Source organism: Ceratotherium simum, chromosome 8, assembly GCF_057802395.1.
Source record: "Ceratotherium simum simum isolate JZ-2026a chromosome 8, ASM5780239v1, whole genome shotgun sequence".
Classification (NCBI taxonomy): Eukaryota; Metazoa; Chordata; class Mammalia; order Perissodactyla; family Rhinocerotidae; genus Ceratotherium; species Ceratotherium simum.
This window is the reverse complement of record NC_141907.1, coordinates 21077931-21102347: the sequence shown is the minus strand read 5'-3', so window position 1 is coordinate 21102347 and position 24417 is coordinate 21077931. Positions and strand designations below refer to the sequence as shown.

The 24417-nt window shown below is 45.3% G+C and overlaps 1 protein-coding gene across 1 annotated transcript; it reads right to left on the bottom strand.

The window, feature by feature from the left end:
* Positions 1-5368: 5368 nt before the first annotated feature.
* SMIM20 (small integral membrane protein 20) lies at positions 5369-19363 on the bottom strand. Its single transcript, XM_004418956.3, has 3 exons — positions 19177-19363; positions 6903-6959; positions 5369-6138 (listed from the first exon to the last, which is right to left on the bottom strand). Exons 1-3 carry the CDS (start codon positions 19283-19285, stop codon positions 6101-6103), a joined length of 204 nt encoding a protein of 67 aa, XP_004419013.1. The 5' UTR covers positions 19286-19363; the 3' UTR covers positions 5369-6100.
* Between the last annotated feature and the right edge of the window lie 5054 nt (positions 19364-24417).

Sequence of the window (24417 nt, the reverse complement as noted above, 5' to 3'; positions counted from 1 at the left end):
CCGGGAGGTGTGAACAGCATCATCAGGACCTGGCTTCTATCTCCTGTGGTTTCCTTCTACAACGGTATTTGTTAGTCTCAGACCAGCTCTGCCCTCACGGTGACAAGATGACTGCCAATCACTCTGAATCTGGTGAAAAAGAGACCCTCCTCTAGTCTGACCACACAAGTCAACAGGCAAGATTAACTCCAGTTAGACCTGATTAGCTTGGTTTGGGTCACATGCTTATCCTGGATCCAAATGCTGAGGCCACGAGTTTGTACAGTGTTCTGATTGGCCAAACTTGGACCACATGCCCACTCCTGGAGCAGGGGGTGAAGTCATCTCCACCCAAAGCAGGGAGACAGAATGGGAGAGGGATGAGCAAAAGTGGGGGAGGAAGTGGGAGTAAATGTTCCCATGAGAGAGGGAGAAGGATGTTGGGCAAAGCAAGCAGCTAATGTCTGCTAGGAGAGGTAAAACCTGTAACTATCTAGGATGTCCAGCCTGACTCTTTCGTGAGATCTCTGGGTATAATTACCTTTTACATTCACAACTGATTGTGACCTATGACTTTTATATTTTAGAAAATGATTGTGACTGTACAAAATGATTGTGACACTGGAGCTTTCCATTACAGGACTGAATTCCATTTTTACACCATTTGGGGGTTTGGTTTTCTGTCACTTGCAACCAAAAGGGTCTGGACAAAGCATCCCGATTTTTGCATTGTATTTTAATCATGTATGGTCACAGAGAGAACCCCAGGGAGAGGAGACTGCCTCGGGCTCTTTCCCAGCTATTGTGAGGAGACAGGACTCCTCATTTCTTCCCAGTGTATTCAGATCATCAGAGTTTGGGAAACACCACTTAGCAGAGTCCAATCGGAAGAGTGAAGGGCACCGTGCTGCTTCCAATCAGCTGGGGGATCCTGGGGGAGGGTGACCAGCTGCCCGTGCCTGGCTGAGAGCCCGCGTTCCGGAGAAGAGAGCAGCGGAGTTAACGCCTGCCGCCGGCACACGAGCAGTGGAACAGCACAAGCATAGCAGGCTCCGCACGTGCTCCCGCCACCTTCCCACGCACAGGGGTTGCCAATGAGCTGTGTATTTTGTTACCAACAGGCAGAATAAACTGCAGAAGGCCTCCTGCACTCAGCAGGTGTGAGTGAAGTCTGGGAGAGTGAAATCGCCTGTCTGTGGAGTCCCGCCCAGGGCTAAGACACCAGGGCGTTTTCATCTGCTGACACATCAGCACACAGGCGCCTCAGGCAGGCAGGGAGCTCTTTGCGCTGGCTGAGCACACAGGACTTCTGAGCCGTGACTGGCGGGGACCTGAGCACACCGTCTTAGCCTCGCTCTCCAGGTCAGTGCTTGTCAAACTACCTGGGGCGAAGTCCAGTTTTTTTGTTTCTAATACCAATCCATCGAGGACCTGTAAACTACACAATACAATTAATTATGTTAGAAATTTTTAAAAAGCAAAAAATACAAAATGCAAGCTCAATTTTTTTTATCAGATTCAAAAGATAAAAACTACGCTGCCAAACTGCTATTAACTTTCTAAATGCCTCGTTGTTTCTGTACTTAGCTCACGTGGACAGGTAACAGCCTCGCACTGCTCCGGCCCCCACTGTGATGAGCACTGCTGGGGGAGAGCACTCTGGCTTTGTTTTCAAGTTTTCAGACCACTTCCTACTTACAACACTTCATGTCTATAAATTAAGTAAAACTTATCAGCTTGACATTTAAGAGTGTCTACCACAGAGTCCTAAACTACCGTTCCCTTCATTTGTTCCCTCACACGTTCTTTCAGTTGATCACTCGATCCATCCAATACTGATGAGTGCCCACTATATGCCATGCCCAGGCCAGTGGTGCACAGCACGGGCAAAGCCCATGGTTCAGTGGTCTCCCCACACACCTGCATCCGACTCAAAGCATCTCCCAAATATGTGCTTAGCTCTGCTAACTCTGCACCTTAGTCACTCACCGCGTGTCTGAATCCCAGACATTTTTCATAGCTCTGTTCAAATGCCAGCTACTCCATCAATGACAGCAGTTATCATTAATCTGGCCTCTGCCATCGTCCAGGTATCTGCTAGGCACCTTACATACAGTATTCCTAATTTCTCAACAACCCTGCAGGGTAAGTTTTACCATCCCTCCTGACACCAGGGATCCTTCCACCAAACAACATGGTTCTCTGGAAAGTTTCCTGATTGCACAATTAGATACAATTTCTTTCTCTTCTAAAGCCAATCTCTGCACCTCTTTTTACAAACTTTACTGAAGTAAGACATTTAGAAAAGTATGCGAATTTGTACAGCTCAATGAAGTATTCAAAACTCAGATCTTCCCCGGCTTACAATGGGGTTACATCCTGATAAACCCACATAAGCTGAAAATATCTTAAGTTGAAAACGCATTTAATGCACCTAACTTACTGAACGTCATAGCTTAGGCTAGCCGACCTTAAACATGCTCAGAACACTCACATTAGCCTGCAGTTGGGCAAAATCATCTAACATAGAGCCTATACTAAATAAAGTGTTGACTATCATATAATTTATTGAATGCTGTACTGAAAGTGAAAAACAATGGTTGTATAGGTACAGAATGGTTGTTAGTGTATCAGTTGTTTACCCGAGTGACCGCATGGCTGACTGGGAGCTGCAGCTCGCTGCCACTGCCCGGCATCATGAAAGAGTATGGTCCTGCATATTTCTAGTCCAGGAGAAGATCAAGATTCAAAATTCGAAGTATGATTTCTACTGAATGCGTAGAATTCAACTACAATTCCACACCATTGTCAAGTTGAGAAATTTAAGTCAAACCATCATAAGTGGGGGACAGTCTGTACACCTATGTAACCTGCACCCAGATAAAAAAAATACAACATATCGGCTCCTTGAAGAAAAATAAGGTCTGGGGGGAAAAAAGGATGAAGTGAATGTAATGGCCCAAATACATTCCACATCTTATCAACAGAGTAATTAAGAGTGGTTTTTCAGGAACTGAGACCCCTTGTCCAGTTCAGGCCAGTTGAGACCATGAAGCCATCAACTGGGCCTGTGCAAGTGCTCGACAAATGACCTTTTTGATGTCAAGGAGCTAAAAACTCCACCCTCAGATCTTGGTAACGCCACCATTTTGTGAACATGCGTTCTATGAAGAGCCATGAAGCTTGACTATGCTTGCGCAGATTATCACATCAATTACCTCACTCCTTATCTCCAATCATCCAACTCCACACTTCAGACTGCCCTGCCCTTCATCCCATAAATTGTGCCCCAAGCCCTGGATCAGGAGACAGATCTGAGGGCACACCCCTTCCCAACACCCTCCTCCCGCCCCCTGTCTCCCTGCACATTGATCTAGCAATAAAGCTGTTTTCTTTTCCCAAAAGCTGATGCCATAATTAATTGGCTTTTTTATGCACATCAAGTAGGAGAACCCCATTTTTGTGCAGTAACACTAACAGCCAATACAAAGAGGGAAACAAGTTACTCAAATAAATGTTCACAGGATAAATGTACCAACTATTCAGCAGTGTGACTATTTCTGGTTTTGAGATTTAAAAAATGTCAACTCGAGTCTTCCTAAAGAGGATATTGTTTGACATTGAAGGATCCAACAATTTCATTTTAGTAATAACAATAAGAACTTTTGTCAGTTTATCCCCTCCCCTTATAATCTCCTTCAATATGGACAGGCCAAAGCACAGTTCACTACAAGCAACTCTTTGAGGGAACTAATGCAACCAGATAACAATTCTCAAAAGGTCTGACTAAATTCAAAAAAAAAAAAAAAATAGACTCAAAGTGTGGTCCAGGTACCTCCAGGGGTCTCTCAGAACTTTTCAGGGGGTCTGCATGGTCAAAACTATTTTTACAATACCTTAAAGTTTTGTTGCCTTTTTTACTCTCATCTTCTTAGGACTGTGTACAGTGGCGTTTTCCAGAAGCCACATGGCATGTGATATAGTAACAGATTGAAACAGAAGCAGATATAAGAATCTAGCCATCTTTTATTAAGCCAGACATTAAAGAAATTTGCAAATTACTTTTTTGTCTTGGAAAATAAATTTTTCACACAAAAATATATTAACCTATATGGGTTTGTTATTGATATTCTTAAATGAATTAATAAATATTTTTAAAACATGTTTTAATTTCTAACACAGTAAATATCTATACATGTAACCCACACAAAGAGAAACACTTTGGCATTCTCAAAAATTTCTAAGAGTATTAAAGGGTCCTGAGACCAAAAAGTTGTAGAACCACTGGTCTAGAGGAAGATTTCCACAAAAGGATGTTGTTGTTGTCACTAGTCCCAGAAAATAATCCATAAAAAATGTTGTTCCGTGATCAAATGCGTTTGGAAAATGTTATGCCTCTCTTGAAAATCATCAAATTAGAAGCAAATAAACCTAATTAACTTTAAACTCTATGTTTCCTAAATGTATTTGATTAATATCTCCTCTTTTGAGTGCCTTCATTATCACCCTGGAGGCACACCTGGGAACCATGTGGATGAACTGTAAGGCCCTCAGCCAGTCCTCATGAGCAGCATCTCTTACGACCTGACTGTGTCAAGTGTGGACAGCATAGACTCTGACATTACGCGTCTGACAACATGAAGAGTGATCCTTTTATGAACACCAAGGCAGCTGAGCAGGACAGAGAGCCCCTTTATCTTTGCAAAGAGGTGGACCAAGGGCAGGGTCAAGGCCAGGACAGAGGTCTCACTCAGGAGACTAAACTCAATCTGTTCCATCCAACAAACAGGCAGTTGAGGCCCCTAAGTTCTCTATGACACTCAAACACAGCCACTTAGCCTGGATATCTTCCAAAGCAGATGGTACATGCGCTTGCCTCAGTCATAAAGAAATCTCAACTAAACACCACAGAATGCTTGACTTTAAGGGACACAACTACCTGGTGCCCCCTCCAAAGAAAATAGTGGTCAAATGTACCCTGAATTTGTCAACTCCTTTTATTGGGTTATTAACTCTAAGTCAATTAAATGTTGACTTTGGTTTTGGAACTATCAATCTTATTTCTTTTTGACAGTAATTACATAATTGTGCCAGCTGACAATAATAAAATTATGTCATCAGGCAGCTCATCTAAAGTGAGCCTACAGTCATGTGCAAGGTACTCTGGGAGATCTAGAAATGAAAAAGATGAGTCTCTTCAAAAGCATATAATCTAGTAAAGGGCCAGACAAAGCACTAGCGAAAGAAGTAAGTATTCTCATGCTCATCTTTCAGCACCTGGTGAGGTACCTGGTAGAGAATCACATTCAATCAATATTTGTCTCAACAAATTTGTTATTTACCTTTAAAATTTTTACTTGAATACAAACTGAAAAACAGCACACAGTCAAATATCTAGTCAAATATAATCAGGTCAAATAATACTTCTTAGTATAATTTCATGAATTTATAAAAAAGGATTTACAAAAAACCTTACACCATTGTGAGGTAAAAATAAATCTTTTTAATTTACACATTTTCACTTCTGTTAATTCAACATTGATTTCTACTATGCATGCAGACCCATTTCATTTGACTCGCTTCATATTTACTTTCCAACATGCAGCAACAACGAGATAGTTAGGCTGAACTGTTTAGTCTTAAAGAGTACAATGTACCTTGTCCTCAAGGGGTTTTATCAACTTGAACATTTTCAAAGAGCCCTGTGAGGCAGCTCAGCATGGTGGTTTTTCACTGAAATTTCCTAGTTGGAAGATGGCAAAACAGACTAGGATCTTGCCAACTCTACTACTGGTCGCTTGTATTCATATCACAGCTTGGTTGGGAGTGGTAGAGACTGAATAACAAGTAGATCGCCTCCAAACACAGCTGGAAGAGAGAGCTTCATTTTTAGAAAGTAAAGTGAATCATGAAAACCTTCCTCATGGTGTGATTTGTTCCAGGGTTCTTTTGATATTTAAGAAGGGAAATATATTAATCCTATGCACAATACTCTTATTTGCAGTGTTATAGAGTTTTCTTCTCCAGCCATTGTTCTATAGCGAGGTGACTGATTGTATTTGCTGCAGAATTGAAAGTATGAAGATGTCTACTTCCATCATCAAAGTTGGGGATAACCTTCTCATTTCCTGCCGAATGGATCAGACCACACTTTTAACCCTATAGAAATAAACATGAATAAAAACAGGATTTGTTTGTAAACTTCCTACCACTTCCCTCAACCCCAAACAAACAAAATGACATCAGAATTGAGTTGGGCAATTTGCACGCAGTTTGAGATAGTGTGGTCAAGCTGCCAGAACCCTGGGATGGAATGGCTGGGAAGCCATGGGAGCCATGAAAGACTTTTAAATGGCTCAGAAATTACCCCACAACAGGAAGACATGTATCTGGCCTAGTTAATAAATAAATAAATAAATAAATAAATAAATAAGAATGTTGCCACAGATGACAAGAGTTTTGGTTAATAAGCTGGAAACCTCTCATTCTCAGCCAACTTGGATCATCTTAAAGTAACTAACCATTCAGCCATAAAGGGAACTTCTGAGCTTTTGTATAAAGCAGAATCCTGCATCAATTAAAATAGCTCACAAGTAAACAGTATTTTCCCATGGGGGTAGTGTTTAAACAGGTACTTGGTAAATAAGTCTGCAAAACAGCTATTCACACTTCATATTTAATTGCACACTTGTTAGTTTTTTATGCCCACTAATCAAATGCTAAAGAGGAACGTACAAACTTGCAAAAAGCATTCTGGAGTGAAATATTAAAATGAAGTCTTGGGGTGGCACCTGTCGTGAAATAAATAGCACAATCATAATCTAGCCTCTGGCTAAAAAGATTTCTCCCTCTGCAACGCAAATACACACCCCCCACACAACGCAATAGTACAAATGAGATTTTGTTTTGGTTTTTAAGTTTACCTGGTGGCTGCACATCTTCTTGAACAATACCAGCTCGATTTATGGCTTGTTCCTTCTCTGAGAAACACAACGGAAAAATTACTCTTTAGAAAGGAGGAAGGGGCAGTGGGGGTGGAAATCTTTGTATTTACATGGGACAACGAGAAAACAATATATATGAGTGCTATTAAGTTCAGAGCTTTACTCAAAGCTTTTAAGTTATGGAAGTTGGATCCTATGAGGCAAAAGGATTGGGTATTTTCAATAAAAGAAAGAAAGCCATACTTCAAAAGAAAAGCTCCCAACTAACATCTTTTCTCGGTGACCTCAGCATTTTGGAAAGGCAACAAAACAACAGAAAAAGAATAATTTTGAAAGAACCGGTGGGCGTGATATTATGAGGGGAAAGCTGCTGAAATGAAGGAACAAGTACAATTAACAAGAAAACGATGTAGTTTACATGTCTCATATGTACTCCATTGAAGGACCAGACCCAGAGCTAAATATGCTATGTTTTTGATAGGAAGTAGAGCAGAAAATTAATCTTTGGGTGGGTGGCTTTGCTTTGGATAATTGAAGCTTCCCTAATTGATTGCAGGTGCTGTGCCAATTAGTAAGCGCGTTTCAGCTACAGCAGCTTAGCTGATCTCTTTGGAGATGGCCAACAGGCAAGGGCCAAGAGAAATTGGGCATTTTATGTCTGTGGGCTTCAAGCACTCTGACACATCTTTCTAAGTGGTTTAGAATAAACCCAAGGTCTGTGAAAACAAAGACTTATCATTTTAAGTATCTTGACAAACCAATGGTAGCTTTTCAGGAGAAAGACTTGGAGCCAAAGGATGTTTACTACTAAATTATAGTAATTAAGTGTTGTAATCAGACCTTTGTTTTAATCAGGCTGACAGTGTTTCTTTAAATCTACCTTTAGCTCTTACTTAATATTAAGCCATTTTCTTTATTCTGGCCTCTGGATTCCCATAAAGTTACACAAGCATAAAGGTACAAGAAACAGGGTTTTGCCAAATCGAATATTCATTGAACTTGCTTCTCCAGTGATGTGACAGAAAGTCAATCCTAAGTGAGCTACCTGATAGCTTTATCAATGCTAAGTTTTGCTTTGGCAAATAAAACCCTGGGCAATAGGGATTATGTGAATCTTGATATCTGATTCTAAGAGACACAGAGAGAAGGCATAGCATAATGAAGCTCATTATAGACAACGGTGCGATGGTTTTACTGGGCCTCTCTGAAAAGTAGCAGGTGAACGGCAAGACCCTCTGGACCGAGATATGCCAAAAGACTTCTTCCATCTAGAGTGGATGATAATGGAGCCTGGAAGGTGTCAGACTTTCTAAAATAACTCAACACAAAAGGTGATCTCATTTCCTAAGACATTAAATTCTTGTCGGATTAAGCCCTACCACATCGTCAACATGTAAGTCTCAAAGTATGGATGTGTTTCAAACATGTTCTTAGAAAATGCCAACGAGTAAAAGAGTACACTGTCATCGATCGTGTCAGGGACAAAAATACATATAATTTTCTACACCAAAAACATCCACTCTCCAGTACTATGGAAGACGGAAGAGATGAGTTTTTAGGAAATAAGGGATTGCCAGCAAGCATTCTAGACCTACAGATTTAAGAAAATCAGACATCCTGGTGTACCGAACACATTCTCTAAGAGGCAGGTACTCCAAAGCCAAAAAGCTGGCAGACTGCCAAGCATCAAAGAAGTTGACTTTTGGTGGCAAGGACAGAATGCCTAATTGTATTCTAACCTCTTACAATGCAATGGAGAACCAAGGGAAGAGAAGGAATCCCTGTCTTCACACTTTCTGGCTAATTGCTACTGAGGTTGGAGAAAGGCTGAGGATTTATTTTAAATAGACATAATCTCTTTATAATCCTCGTCCTTATGCAACCACCTCTTTTTTTTGGCTTGGATAGGCAATTTAAACCGATTTGCTGAACCAGTTCCTAGGAAGTGATAACCGGTATTAGCATCCTATCTACATCCTCTGGTTCTTTAATCCATTAACGTTTTATAAATACTCTAAGGCCAAAGCAGTCTTATATAAATTCATGATATGACACAAAGACACTTTATTTGTGAATTCAGAATATGCTAAAGGAAAACAAACTGGTCCCTCAGGATTTAGCAAGTACATCTTGATGAGGCTGACACTAGGTTTCTATTTTGCCATCATTAGAGAAATAGTGAATTGCTATAAACCTCAGGAAAAGGGCAACACAGAAGTCAGGGGTTTAACTACGTGAACAAATCAGGATAAGCTAATTGCTGACTTTTCAGTATGAGCACGTTTCTATCAGGAGAGAAATGATTAAAATGTAAACCTGCAACACTGGGCCTGGAGCTTTGCAATGCCAGTTAGAAGAGTCCCCACTCCAGACTCGCAGCAAGCCCGACTCTGCCCCCTGGTGCTAAGGCAGTGGTCTGACTTGCAGTTTTAATTGAAGATCATTATCTCAGTCAAATGGCCAAGGTATATTGTTAAAACTGGGAATGCATGCAGACAGGCTGATTCTTGTACGGTAGATAAAGAATCCACATAATAATTAAGTATTTGAAAAGGAAAACATATCCTTACATTAAATGTCTGTACTGTGAACTAAATCTGTGTGACTTGTTACTTTAACATTCACAACAAATGAATAGAGTAACCCAAGCACCAGCCCCCTCAGCAGTCTTGTAACTGACTAGTGGAGGGTGCTCTAGTGGACTAGCACACAGAAACCCAAAAGCAGGTGCAGAACAGAGTTCTACCCAGTGCAAACACACCTCAGGACCCTACCCTCATCTCCTCTTGCCAACGAACAGTTAAAATAAAAGCAACTCACAGCCTAAATTGGACAAATGGCAACATTTGAATACGGACTGTATGTTCAATAACAGCATTGTATGAATATTAAATTTCCCAGACTGGATAACTGTATTGTGATTACATAAGGGAATGTCCTTATTCTTAGGAAATACACGCTGAAGTGTTTAGGAATGAAAGCTCACAATGTCTTCAACAAGTCTCAAATGGTTCAGCAAAACAACAGTCATAATTATATGCACATACAATTTTATATGTATATATGTGTGTCTATATATGTATGTATGTATAGATATGTAATATACACTATACATAGCGGGAGAAAGCAAATATGGCACAATGTTAGCAACTGGTAAATCTAGGTGAAAGATAAACAGGGATTTTATTTTACTATTCTTAGGTTTTTTCTGTTGGCTTGGTTTTTTTGTTTTGTTTTTTATAATTTTATTTATTTATTTTTCCCCCAAAGCCCCAGTAGATAGTTGTATGTCATAGTTGCACATCCTTCTAGTTGCTGTATGTGGGATGCGGCCTCAGCATGGCCGGAGAAGCGGTGTGTCGGTGCACGCCTGGGATCCGAACCCGGGCTGCCAGCAGCGGAGCACGCGCACTTAACCACTAAGCCACGGGGCCGGCCCCAGGTTTTTTGTTTTCTTAATTAACAAAAAGGCACAACTGCAAAACAAGTATACGGAAGTCTAACAACACTGTGACTTTTCCATGATGATTACTTCCAAGTATCTTTTTTAAAATAGCAGATATAAAACTTAAAAAATACTTTTCCAGTGCTCCCATTTGCTGCCATTGCCAAGACACATACATCACCTAGATGTGCACTGGGGTGATCAAGAACGAGATATGCACTCATGGCAAGTGTGAACCAGCGGCTGAGGGCGACCAAGTGGCCATGGTGGCGAGTGTGAACCAGCAGCTGAGGGGAACCAAATGGCCATGGGGGTGAGTGTGAACCAGCAGCTGAGGGGGACCAAGTGGCTATGGCGGCGAGTGTGAACCAGCGGCTGAGGGGGACCAAGTGGCCATGGTGGCGAGTGTGATCCAGCAGCTGAGGGGGACCAAATGGCCATGGTGGTGAGTGTGAACCAAAGGCTGAGGGCGACCAAATGGCCATGCTGGTGAGTGTGAACCAGTGGCTGAGGGGGACCAAGTGGCCATGGTGGCAAGTGTGAACCCACGGCTGAGGGCAACCAAATGGCCATGCTGGTGAGTGTGAACCAGTGGCTGAGGGGGACCAAGTGGCCATGGTGGCAAGTGTGAACCCACGGCTGAGGGCAACCAAATGGCCATGCTGGTGAGTGTGAACCAGTGGCTGAGGGGGACCAAGTGGTCATGGTGGCGAGTGTGATCCAGCAGCTGAGGGGGACCAAATGGCCATGGTGGCGAGTGTGAACCAGCGGCAGAGGAGGACCAAGTGGCCATGGTGGTGAGTGCGAACCAGTGGCAGAAGAGGACCGAGTGGCCATGGTAGCGAGTGTGAACCAGTGGCTGAGGGCAACCAAATGGCCATGGTGGCGAGTGTGAACCAGCGGCAGAGGGGGACCAAGTGGACATGGTGGTGAGTGTGAACCAGTGGCAGAGGAGGACCAAGTGGCCATGGTGGTGAGTGTGAACCAGTGGCAGAGGACCAAGTGGCCATGGTGGCGAGTGTGAACCAGCGGCAGAGGAGGACCAAGTGGCCATGGTGGTGAGTGCGAACCAGTGGCAGAGGAGGACCGAGTAGCCATGGTAGCGAGTGTGAACCAGTGGCTGAGGGCAACCAAATGGCCATGGTGGCAAGTGTGAACCAGCGGCAGAGGGTGACCAAGTGGACATGGTGGTGAGTGTGAACCAGTGGCAGAGGAGGACCAAGTGGCCATGGTGGTGAGTGTGAACCAGCAGCAGAGGAGGACCAAGTGGCCATGGTGGTGAGTGCGAACCAGTGGCAGAAGAGGACCGAGTGGCCATGGTAGCGAGTGTGAACCAGTGGCTGAGGGCAACCAAATGGCCATGGTGGCGAGTGTGAACCAGCGGCAGAGGGGGACCAAGTGGACATGGTGGTGAGTGTGAACCAGTGGCAGAGAAGGACCAAGTGGCCATGGTGGTGAGTGTGAACCAGTGGCAGAGGACCAAGTGGCCATGGTGGCGAGTGTGAACCAGCGGCAGAGGGGGACCAAGTGGCCATGGTGGTGAGTGTGAACCAGTGGCAGAGGAGGACCGAGTGGCCATGGTAGCGAGTGTGAACCAGTGGCTGAGGGCAACCAAATGGCCATGGTGGCGAGTGTGAACCAGCGGTGGAGGGGAACCAAGTGGCCATGGTGGTGAGTGTGAACCAGTGGCTGAGGGGGACCAAGTGGCCACTGAGAGCACTGGCTGCTCCCAACACCATAAACTATTTTGTTTCCTCACCAGAGAGTCTGGGTGAATTTAGGGAGCTTTCCAATGCTGGTCAGAAAACAAGATTTTGGTCTATCTGTGCATGTCAATCGACTCTATGGTGAAAGGAATAAAAAGCATATTCTAAATCCCTAGCATGTAACAGGGAAAATGTCCTTCCAAGGTAAGAATTATTTCCACATCAAGTGATTTCTTGTAACCCTATTCTGACTCCGAGAACTGTGGTCTCCTCGCAGCTCTTCCGTGTAACCTTTCACTCTGCTGTTAAATACTCCTCCCTGTCTTAAAAGCATGTGAGACAGGGCATCATTAAGCAGCAGACAAGTTGGGGAGTCAAGGTCTAGTGTCCATTCAGCAATTACTGTGCTAAGTGACCTTGGACAAGTCACCTAAATGAGGAAACTGAATGAGCACAGGGTTTCTGGCAAAACTCTCTGATTTTATGCTTCTGCACACCTAATTAAAGTTAAAAATGAACAGGATCACAGAAAACGATCTTATTCTGTCTCATTTCACAGGGTGGTATAAAATGCATGTTATCTTTAAAAGGCATATTCAGGATCATTGTCTAGTTCTAGGATACAAAGACAGATCAGGCTTCGAGTTACAGCATCTGTACTCTCCCCTAAACACGGGCTCTTCAGACAAACCACACTGTGCCAACATGATGAAAGCTAAAAAGCAACGTCTGGGCTTCCCTCCAGAAGCACAGTGGAACTGTCCCCATACTTCTGGTTTGGGACCACTGACCGCCAATGCTAACTGCCATCTCCAGTGCTCATTTCAGTAGTTGAGGTATCACGTGTAGAACTGACCTTGTATGCCACGTAACACTTAGTAAGGTCTGGGTGAGCTAGTGAAGAAGCTGGAGATCACACTGAATGTCAACCGAAATCCAATAAGGCAGTCCTGTGATAGTGGCTTGCCTGCTTTTAAACCATGGAAGATCTCCTTGGCTTTATTTTACCTACGCAGCCTTCCTCCTCTTTTCTGTTGCCTTGAGGCTTATTCCAGCGGAGACCCTGGATCCCACCTGTCCCCACATCCAGGCCGGCCAGCATCAGTCAGGCTGATGGGCCCACAGTGACTTGATGTGCAGGTTCTACATGGCCTGGGCTCCTCCCACTGGCTCCACTTCTCAAGGACCGGGCATCTGCCCTGCCCTTCCAAGAACTATGGGCTTCTCCTCAATATGCCCAGAATCCTGGGGAATACAAATGTATGAGGGATGATCAGAGGAGGAGGACCCAACAAGAGAGGCTAAGAAGGAGTGGCTGAAAGGCAGGAGCCAAAGATCAAAGCCAGGAGGACTGACAGAGAGGGCAGTCACAGAAGCCCAGGGAAGAGAGGAGGGCGAGTCTGGCTGGGGTTGTGTGCCGCACTCATAGATGGCCTGACCTCCTGTGTCACAAAGAGAACAGAAGTCATCACCTGGAAGTGCCCACAACTTCCCAACATCAGACCTACATTTGGCTGCATCCATACCTGCCCTTCCTCCTGAGCTGGAGGAAGAGGTGTCCTGACTTCGGTCCAGGGCTCCCTCCTCCATCTGATCTCCAGACTTCAGGCCACCTCCTACTCTATAGACTGACTTCTCTTTCCAGCATCTTTCTTTGTGCAGAGACTCTCTTGGCTCCCCAATCTGTCCCAGCCAAAACTAAAACAAAACTCTCCCTAGACCCCTTGACCTGTTGCAAATATATTTTGTCATTCTCCTCTCCATTCAGCCACACATCTTTAAATAGTCAAATTAATACACTATTTACTCTTCAATCCACTATAATCTGCTTTCTGCCTATTACCAACCCTCTGAAAGCATTCTTAACAAAATAACCAATGAGGTTTACCTTCTTTTGCTAAATCCAATGGATATTTTCACTTATCTTTCTTACTGCCTCCATGCAGCCTAACCCTGCTGACCACACCCCATTTTCATGAAGACTTGTCTTCACGGGCTTGTGACTGCAGCCTCTCCTGGTTTTAACCCTCTTGCTCTGGCCACTCCTTCTCAGTCTCATTCGAGGGCCTCTCTCTCTCTGATGGCTCGCTCTTCAAATGCTGGTGTTCACTGGCACTCTGTCCTCAGCCAGCTTGTCTCTTTCAATCTCTGAACGCTGCCTGGAAGCCCTTACCTACTCCAGTGACTCTGACTCCCATCCACATGCTGATGACGCCCCATCTCTAGCTCCAGCTCAGATCCAATATCTCAGCTCCAGACTGGCATAACCCACTGCCTATGGGAAATCTCTGAGAACACATCTGGATACCTCAAACTCACTACGTCCCAAATTGCACTAGTGCATCTTTCACCCCCAAAACTGATTCCTTCCTGTGTTTCTTAGTTAACGACCAGCACCAGCATCTCAGCAGCTGGAGCCAGAAAGTTAAGCACCATTCTCCTTCCTCTCCCTCCTGCACCCTGCAGCTAATTAGTCAGAAAACCCTGTAGGGTTTACTTCTTATTTATTTATTTTTTGTGAGGAAGATCAGCCCTGAGCTAACATCCATGCTAATCCTCTTCTTTTTCTGAGGAAGACCCGCTCTGAGCCAACATCTATTGCCAATCCTGCTCCTTTTTTTTTTTTCCCCAAAGCCCCAGTAGATAGTTGTATGTCATAGTTGCACATCCTTCTAGTTGCTGTATGTGGGACGCGGCCTCAGCATGGCTGGAGAAGCAGTGCGTTGGTGTGCGCCCGGGATCCGAACCCAGGTCGCCAGTAGCGGAGCATGCGCACTTAACCGCTAAGCCATGGGGCCAGCCTGGGGTTTACTTCTTAAATATGGCTCCCACATTCAGTACTTCTCCCCAGTCCTATAACCACCACTCTGGCTCAGGCCAGTCACCTCTCCCTGCTCTCCTGTGACCACAGGACATACGGCCTTCCTGTACCTGGCCTTCTTGCCTCCAGCCTTGATCCCTCCAGCCCCCCCTTCACATAAAGTCAGAGTGATGCCTGTACAGAGTGAATCTGATCACCCTGCTCTCCTGATTAAAACACTTCAATGATCCTCCACCAGCTGCACTCTGAGGACAGCAGAGCGTTATTGAAGTATTTTAATCAACAAGTGAGGTGACCAAACTCGAAGAGCAAATGACAATAGACTTTTCAGGAGCCATAGCAGAAGACCTGGAATACTATATACTTTCTGACAAATAAAAACAAAGTTTCCCAGTTACAAATTCTCATCAAATAAATATCAACAGATGTATTTTAGAAGGAAGAAAATTGTAACTAGGAAGGAATGAAATGCAAGAAGGATGGGTGAGTAAAGAATGTGGACAAAGAGAAATTATCAGTGACTGTATAAAACAATGATGGTACTAACTGATTTGTGGAGAAATAACACGAGGCAGGACTAAAGTAATTCGTAAGACGTGTGGGACAGAGGCTAAGGCATTCTAAGGTCCTTGTATTGTTCATGGGAGGGTAAAGATACTCGCTAACTTTAAATAGTAATCACAAAAGAATAAAAATAGAATGTAAAACTCGCAAACTAGTAGAAGGAAAAAGAGAAAAAAAAGGGAAGCATAGAAATAGAATAAATAAAAAACACAAAATAAGATGGGAAAAAATAAATGCAAATATACCAATAAACATAATAAATGAAAATGAACTCAATCCAACAGTTCAAAGAGATTATCAGATTGGATTTAAGAATCCAGTTTAGGCTGGCAATGAGACTGTCACATAAGTACAAATAAAATCTGAATACAAGAGGACAGATATACCAGGAAAATACTAACAAAAAGAAGGCTGGTAACTACAATAATATCAGCTGAAATAGAGTTGGGGAGGAATATTAGGGATAAAGAGGATCCCTATATAACGATAAATGGAAAAAATTCTCCAGAATATTCTAGATTATGTGCAATTAATAACACGGCCTCAAGATATCTACGTAATAGAATTAAGAAGCTTGATCTGGAACATATACAGAACTCTGTACCCAACAACAAGAGAATATACACATTCTAAGAACACAGAGACCATCTGCAAAAATTGACCTGTATTAAGCCACAAAACAAATCTTGACCAGTATCAAAGAATCAAAATCACACAGTCCACATCTCTGACCACAAATGCAAATAAGGTAGAGATCAGAAACAAAAAAGTAACCAGAAAGACCACTATGGCTACTGGGTTGAGAATGGGTGTGTAGTAAGGGCCTGGTGGAAGCAGGGAGACCCACCCAGAGTCCTAGGAGTGGGTTGGGGGAGGTGTTTTGGACAAGGGCGAGATGGAGAGAAGTGCTCTGTCCTGTTCAGTCATGTACACTTGGCACCTAACATGGTGCCAGGTACCTAGTAATTGCTAAAATCCAGGTTTTGAAAAAATGAAAAAGAAGCTAAATAAGTGCTAGTTAAATGCACTGAAATAACTCACAGCGGGTTCCCACGGCCCAGTCACAAATGCCTCACCTGCCTAGACCCATTTTCTGCCAGGACAGCCAGCCCTGGGTCTGTCCACCTGCTTAAATCTCCTGTCTCACTTCCCTGCCCTTGTGGCTCCTTATTTTTAGGAGAGACCTAATATAAGACTATACTAGGTGTTTCCATACCGGTTATCTCATTTAATACACCCCCAAACCTGTAAATTCAGTCCTGTAAACTCCACTTACAGATGAGGAAACAGGCCAGGTTCAGAGAGGTTAAGTAACTTACCCTAAGGTCCTCATCTACTATGAGATTTAGACCCTCATCTGCCTTATCCCCTTTCCTCACCCCCTTAAAGAGGCGTATGGTGCCATCATGTAGTGATTAAGGGCACTGGTTCAAATCCCAGATCTGTGACTCATCAGCTCCTTGTACAAGTTACTTAACTGTTCCATACCTCAGTCTGTCCACTATAAAATGACAGTGATGATTACATGGCAGCTACCACAAGGGCTGTTATGAGAACTAAGCAGGTTAACATATATGCAGTGCTTGGAAGAGTGCCAGACATACAACAAGCTTCTAATAAATATTAGCTTTTTAGTATTATTTACCTGTTTAAAAAATCAGCCATGACTCTCGGATAAGAGTAGCCAAATTAATCAAAAAAAAATTTGTTCTTTGTAAAGAAGATTGGCCATGAGCTAACATCTGTTGCCAATCTTCCTCTTTTTGCTGAGGAAAATTGGCCCTAACCTAACATCTGTGCCCATCTTTCTCTATTTTGTATATGGGATGCCACCACACCATGGCCTGATGACCAGAGCATAGGTCTGCACCCAGGATCCGAACCTGTGAACTCCGGGCCACCAAAGTGAAGCATGGGAACTTAACCACTACACCACCTGGCTGGCCCGAGTCAAAACTGAATCAGAGAAGTGGGCAAGTATAGACTGCCTTCCAATTAAAAATGCAGATATTGTAGCCACACTCACTAAATGCTCAGCTAAAAGGCCTGTTTTGTCTGTCTCAAACAACTCAGACAACCACAGATGCTAGACTATTCCTATAAGATTATTGGGATACACGGCACAAACCCATGCCTAGATCATCCGACCTGGAACAGGGTTTCTCAACCTCGGCACCATTCACATTTCGGGCTGGGTAATTCTGTCATGGGGGGCTGTCTTGTGCATTGGAGAGAGTTGAGCAGCATCCCTGGCCTCTATCCACTAGGTGCCAAGAGCACACTCACGCCACCCTACCCCCACTTGTGACAAGCAAAAATGTCCCCAGATGGAACCAAATATCCCCTAGGGGACAAAATAATCTCCAGTTGAGAGCCCCTGCTCTAGTGTTCATAATTCAACCTTTTCTAGTGGGATCCAAAGCAGACGCTGTTGTCCCAAGTTCAACTCTAGAATCTGTAATAACATAGCCGGGGGCAGGGATCCAGTAAGGAAGGATGATGGAAATAGATTACGCAGGTCTTCACATAGCCCCACAATGACCACCATGCACGGTGCATGGAGATAGGCTGGAAGGCAGAACGCACAGAGGCCATTTCAATCTTGGCTGATAAAAAGAAGCTACAAGGAACTCTGTGCATTTAAAATAATGTTCTGCCTCCAGAAACCCAACATCATAGCATTTGTAATGGACGGAGCATTTACACGGAGATTTTGCCTTCAAATCGCCAAGCTTTCAGTCTCCGCTGACATTCTCAAGGGGCAAGCTTGGCCCTCTTCCATCTTCCAGATGATTCAGGTTTCCTGGAGAACAAAATGAGCCTCTAATGCCTCATATTTTCTCTCTGACAGATGGTTTCAGATGTATCGAAGTGCTAATCCTTGCTGAGGTATAGGTCTCAAGGAAGGAGAGTTTGGCTTTTAGAATGATAGGACTTGAATGATTAAGGAGGAAAATTACTCCCAGGACATTCGCCATCGTCATGTGAACAACCAGCTTAAAATGAAGGAAGACAGCAGAATCCGAAAAAAGATTTGAGGAGAAAGGAGAGGGAAAACTCAAAAACCCAGGTTAACAATTTAGCTTTGAAACATTTCCACTCAAAGACATCTCTGGGCGCGGAAATGAAGGGCAATAAAACAGCTTCCAGCTCAGGGTGATTAGGGTTCCACCCGCCTCCCCCCCAGATCACCATTCCCAGCTTCAGTGTGTGGAAGAAGCTCTGGACAGGGAGGCCTGGGTCGGAAATCTGCCTTGCCACTTACTAGCTGTGTGACCTTGCGCATGTTATACAACCTCTCTGAGCCTCAGTTTCCCCATCTGCAAAACAGGTAGTAATACCTACCTCAAAGAGAGAATGTGCAAATGAAACGATCCAGTGTATGCCTAACCTGACACATCAGCGTTCAGTGAATATTAACTGAGTATGAACGAGTATTTAGAGTCGACCTATAGGCGAAGACTGCTTTCATTACCACCTTTGCGTGTCACAGGAGGCTTGGCAGTTTTATTTTAGATATTACAGAAATAAATATTTATAGATGAGGATGCTGAGGGTCCGAGAGGTTGAGTCACTTGTCTACAGCAGGATTCGAACTCGGGTCTGCCTGACCCCGGAGCTAAGTTCTTTCCACAGCCCCACGTGGAGATGACGGGGTCTAGGGGAGGGTGGGAGTTACTGGGGCCAGGCCACCGCGCAGGGTCAGAGGTCACTCACGGTACTCCTCCGGCCGCATTAGGGGCCGGAAGTAGATGGGGTAGAAGGCGGCGCCGACTAAGGAGATGAAGCCGCCGAAAATGAGCGCGGTGCGCAGGTTCCCGGACATGGTGCCGGACCGAAGTCCGCCCTGACCCGCCGAGCGCCCCACACTCTCAGGATCTCGGCTCACGCTGACCGGGCCGTGACCCCAGGCGGAAGAAGCCAAGCGCCTTTCGCTTCCGGGCCTCGGGGGCGGGTCTAGGAGGCGGGGCGAGGACCGGCTCTGGGCGGGGCTAGGGACTGGGGTGGAGTCATAGGCGGGGCCTCTGGGGTGTGTGTGGCGGGGGCGGGGAGGGGCGGGGCTTCGGGGCCGCCGCGCCCCGCCTTCCCCGCGCTCCCTCTCTGCCCTCTGCGGTGGCCGAGCGTAAGCGGCGGGTTGGGAGTGGAGCTTTTATTGCGCCCGATTCCGCGGCGCGTGTTCTGCCCCGTGCCCTGACCTCGGCCTGGTTCTTTCCTCAGTCGCTCTGCCCATCGCCTTCCAGACCTCCTTTACCGCTCCCTCTTTTACCAACCACTCTTTCTCGTTCTTCCCTCGTCGGTTTGATTTTAGCGACTTGGAGCTCTGCCTTATTGCCTCGTTGCCATGAGGGGAATGCTCTCTATGGCACGCTGAGTTAATTCTCACGTCAGTCGGCCCATTTGAAAGGTGAGGGAACCCTGGCCTGGCTGCGCGGCTTTGAACAAGTCATTTAACCTCTTTGGGAGCAGTTTGAGGGGATTAGAGACAAAGGGACAAATCGCCTGGCCCAGGATGGCCTGCAGGGGGATTCTGAAACCCGATCCTCAGGGCTTGATTCTGGGAGGAATGTTGTTTCAACATCTAAGCTACAAGTAGATCTTTTTTGACTCCGTTTTTCCATTCCCTCCTCTTTCTCCCTGTTCCCTTTCCTGGATGTCAGGGTTACCAATGAGAATGGGGAGTAAATAGGGATCAGCGCAGGACAGAGAGCCAGCGGCCAGTCCCACTGATGGGACCTTGGGGCTCTGCCTTATGCCTGGGTGGGGGCCACTGAGGACAGACATCTGCTTCCTGTCCCTGTGATTGCCATCCTCCATCCTTCCAGGTGGGCTGTGTCTGCTTATGACCTGCCTAGGGGTACTGGGCAGCTGAGACTAAGATTCCTTGGGCTTTCACTCAATCCTTTATAAATAAGAATGATACCAGCAGCTGGGGGCTGGGAAGCAAAGAGGATATTCATCTTCACCCTAGCAGCATTATTTAGTCCAGAAAAGATCTATGATCATTCAGAAAGGGTGTGGAGAGCGCAGGTTTCCTCTTTCTTTGTAGTTGTGTAGTTGAATCAAGCAACTATCTACCTCTGTGGTTCCGGAAGCATACAAATCAGGTGTTCGATTTGTCAGCAGATTTATGGACTATCTGCCGTTCCCCAAACACCAGGAAAAGTGCTACAGGGACAGAAGGGTAAATAAGACGTGACCCTTTCTCTCCAGGATCCTGCCACGTGGATGAAGAGACAGGACATATACATAGAAAGATAACTAATGACGTGACTGCAGCCTGTTGTGGATGAGTGATATGGTCCTGCAGGCTCCAGAAGATCAGAGGAGGAAGACAGATGACTGTAGGGTGAGGTGGCCGCTCCTCAGGTGCTGGCAGGAGCTTGTTAGGGTAAGGACAGAAGACTTCATAGCAAAGAGGGAAGCTGTGATGCATGCTTTATATCACATGACATAAAATTCCCAGGTGTAGTGCACATTTGCCATTTTTTGCAACCCAATGTCCACTTCTCTTTCTGTTAATAGTACCCTGAATATCTTTCGGCAAACCACTCCTCTCCCATTCTCAGTCCATGAGGTAAGCTGGGGCTTTTCCCCCCACCCCAATCCTTACATTTTCCCATCTCTGAGAGTTAAGCATATAACCAAGCCTGACCAAGCTCGCTCGCCACCGGCACTGATTGGCACAGGACCCAGGCCTGATCATCCTCCCAGCCTCATGATCCAAGTTGAGCCAACCTTAGTCTGTCCCAGCTGCTGGAATGCTGGATTTGAACTTAAGGGAGTGAGACTCTGGAGCTGCTGGGGACCACCCTTTAGAGACTGAGAACGAGGACAATACAGCAGAAGGAGAGCTGAGAGATGGAAGGAAATCAGATGCTGATGTTGTATTTGAGCCCCTGAGGCCAGCTGTGCCTGAAACGGGATCTGCCCCTGGATTTCTCAGTGACATGAGCCAATCAAGTCCCCTCTTCACCGAAGCCGGTTTGAGTTGGGTTCTGTTTTTTACAACAGAAGGAGTTCCGGATGAAATCACCAAGGGTGTAATTTCATTTGTGTAACACCTCCATGAGCTGCAAGTCAAGGATGACCCTATTTTATAGACCAGCTCACTGAGAGCCGGAGACCTGAACTTTCTTAGGGTCACACACCATTGGCTGAGCTGGAACCAGAGTTTAGCTCTCATTATTCCTAGTCTGTGACATCTTCTCCATGACACTTGCTGTCTCCAAGAGCAAGCTTGGCAGGATGGCTGGCTGAGCCCTACCCACAGAGCCTCTGAAAGCCAGTATGGAGAGTGCCAGGATACTGCCAGGATGTCCTAGTGACCTACCAGCAGTGCCTCCAAGGTGGTGACAGGACCAATATGGGACAGATAGACCACTCCCCTCTCCAAGGGGATGTGGCAAGTAACTGGTGATTTCTCTGTCCCCTCATGCTGATCTAAAGTTTCAGTCTCACCAGCAGCCAGGCTATAATCTATACAAATAACAATAATCTATATCCTTCTATGCCATTTGTATAGCTTATTACCATCATCGCACCAAAACCTAGTTACTTATCACTTGCTTGCCACCAAGTCCTACCAAATGCAAGTTCATTTCTTTGATCCCAGTAGTCTCCCTATTTCTGAGAACGCCACTGTCCTACAAATTCAATCAGCAAATACTTATTGTGTGCCTACTCCAGGCAAAGCACTGTACTGGTTGATTGAGAACAAAGAGGAAGCAGTCAACGTTTGTGTTTTCAGAGGGTCACTGAGCCAGGCGCCATGTGCAAGGCACTTTTCAGGTGCTGGTGGATGCAGCAGTGAATTAACAGCAGAGTCTGCTGTCCTCCTGGTGTCTACAGTCTGGTGGAGGGATAAGATGTGGCGGTGGATAGTAATTGCTTTTTGGCTACTCAGCCTCCCCTAATAATAGCTCCTGGTTCATTTCAGAGAATGACCTCTCATCTTGGCATTCTTGGTTGGACTGTAAATCCAGGGGCCCTGTGTATTCCTGTCAATACTAATATCAAGGCTGTAGAACACTTCCCCTGCGCCCATCACTATCACAGGTTTGCCCATTAGTACTCACCAACCCCTGTGGATAGGTATCCCCATTTGCAGAGGGGGAAGCTGGGGCATAGCAAGAATGACTAACTCAAGGTCACATGGCTAGTAAGTGACAGAGCCTGGATTCAAATCAGGCGAGACCTGCACTTACCACCAATCTACACTGCCTCGCACAGTCAGTGAGCCCATGTTGTCTGAGTATGAGTACAATTCCAACCTGGTCCGATTGTTCTCTTTCTCTCGGAAATGAGAATCATGAGGATGGTGACACAGGGGCAGACAGCACTGTTGCAGTGGATTTCTTCCACTGCTAGCGTTCTGATGAGATCATTGCATATCTCCCATTTGCCTGTAATCCTGGAGCTTCCCTCGTTGTTCCCCCTTGCAGTCTGATTCTCGTTTGTTCATTGGATTCTTCAGGCCACCCCATGTGCTTCCAGTAAACTCTCTTTGGACTTAAGTTAGTCAGAGTCCATTTTGGTTGTATGCCACCAGGAGCCCTAATAGAAACAGAAATTTCAACAATTACCTCTAATACATGGCATAGACGAAGGGCGTGGGGCTTCACAGCTGTGCTAATGTTGGTGAAAGCCAAAGGAGGTTTGGGTCTGGGGGAAGGTATTCGTGCAAAGGGAGAGAGCTCAAGGGATGTAGGGAGACAGAATGCAAATCAAATATGTCAAGAGTCCTAGGGTGCATGTTTCATCTCAATGACTAAGAAAAAAAATTGGTTTGGGCTCCTATCCGGTGCATTCTCCTTCTTCCCTTGGATGTGATGATTGAATGCTTGCAGGGAGCAGACCACCAGTGGCGTCTCGCACGGGGTTCAGACAGACGTCAAAGTTAATCCGCTCTCTGATCTAAGCAAAATGGTGACGAGAGTTTCCTGGGACAACAGCTCCACTAATTACGGCTCTGCAGCCCAGCTGGTGTATTTCTAGACTGTTGTGGATTCCCAAGAAGTGTCATTACTTTCTGCAGGAAAACAGTCGGACCAGAAACTTGGGGATTGGAACAGAGTGGGATCTAATGCAGGATCCTCTGAACCTGTGCTTTTGAAACTATGAGAGTAAGTAGGGGAAATGCTTGCCTGTTTTTATCGGATGCTGTGACTCTCTGAGCGCCTACTCATCTGTATAAATATTTCCAATTTAGATCATTCGTCAAGTTTTTCTTTGTTGGTCTGCTCTATACATCTAAGAGAGTTCCCCAAATGTCTGTCTTGGCTTATCTCTTGCCACACTGTGCACCCCACAGTCTTGGCTAATATCTGTATGACTTTGAGAGCTGGGTGTCTAGACCCAGCCTTTTTGCTGAACTCCAGCCTCATGTGCCTCATGGACATCTTCAAGTTCAAGATTCACTTGCTCTCGCTTCCTCCTCTTTGCTATCACTGCCACTGGCTTGGTTTGAGTCTTCATCAGCTCTCTCTGGCCATCGCTTCCTAACCAGTCTTGCATGTGCTATCATCTTCCATCACTAAACTGCTTCATTCATGGGGTAGCCAAAGTTATCTTCTGAAAACATAGATCTGGTCAATCACTGCTCTTCTCAGAAGACTTCAGTGTCTCCCTAAAGTACAATTTACTCAGCCTGGACCTCACGCTTTGGTCAACAGGTCATTAAAGGTCATTGCTGCATCCATGCGCCTCTGCTGAGTGAAATAATACTTCTCTCCGTCTAGATTGCCATGCTCGGTGCCTGTGGCCATAACTGATTGGATCAGAATGGACACATGACCCAGAACACAGTCAAAGGTCCAAAATGTCTGCCTAAATGGGGAATGGGCTGACCCAATGAGATTCTCTGCCTCTGGAATTTCATCTGGAAAGTCAGGGAGAGTTGGGAGGTTGGCAGAGGGAGCAGAAGTTGGACAGATGCACAGGGAGAGGCAGTGGCAGCAC

Excerpts from the sequence above, each read along its gene's own strand:
- SMIM20 (XM_004418956.3), bottom strand. The coding sequence starts at position 19,285 with ATGTCCGGGAACCTGCGCACCGCGCTCATTTTCGGCGGCTTCATCTCC. Across the intron at positions 6,960-19,176 it reads AATGCGGCCGGAGGAGTACC|AGAAGGAACAAGCCATAAAT; the intron begins GTGAGTGACCTC and ends TGTGTTTCTCAG. Across the intron at positions 6,139-6,902 it reads AGAAGATGTGCAGCCACCAG|GGTTAAAAGTGTGGTCTGAT; the intron begins GTAAACTTAAAA and ends TTATTTCTATAG.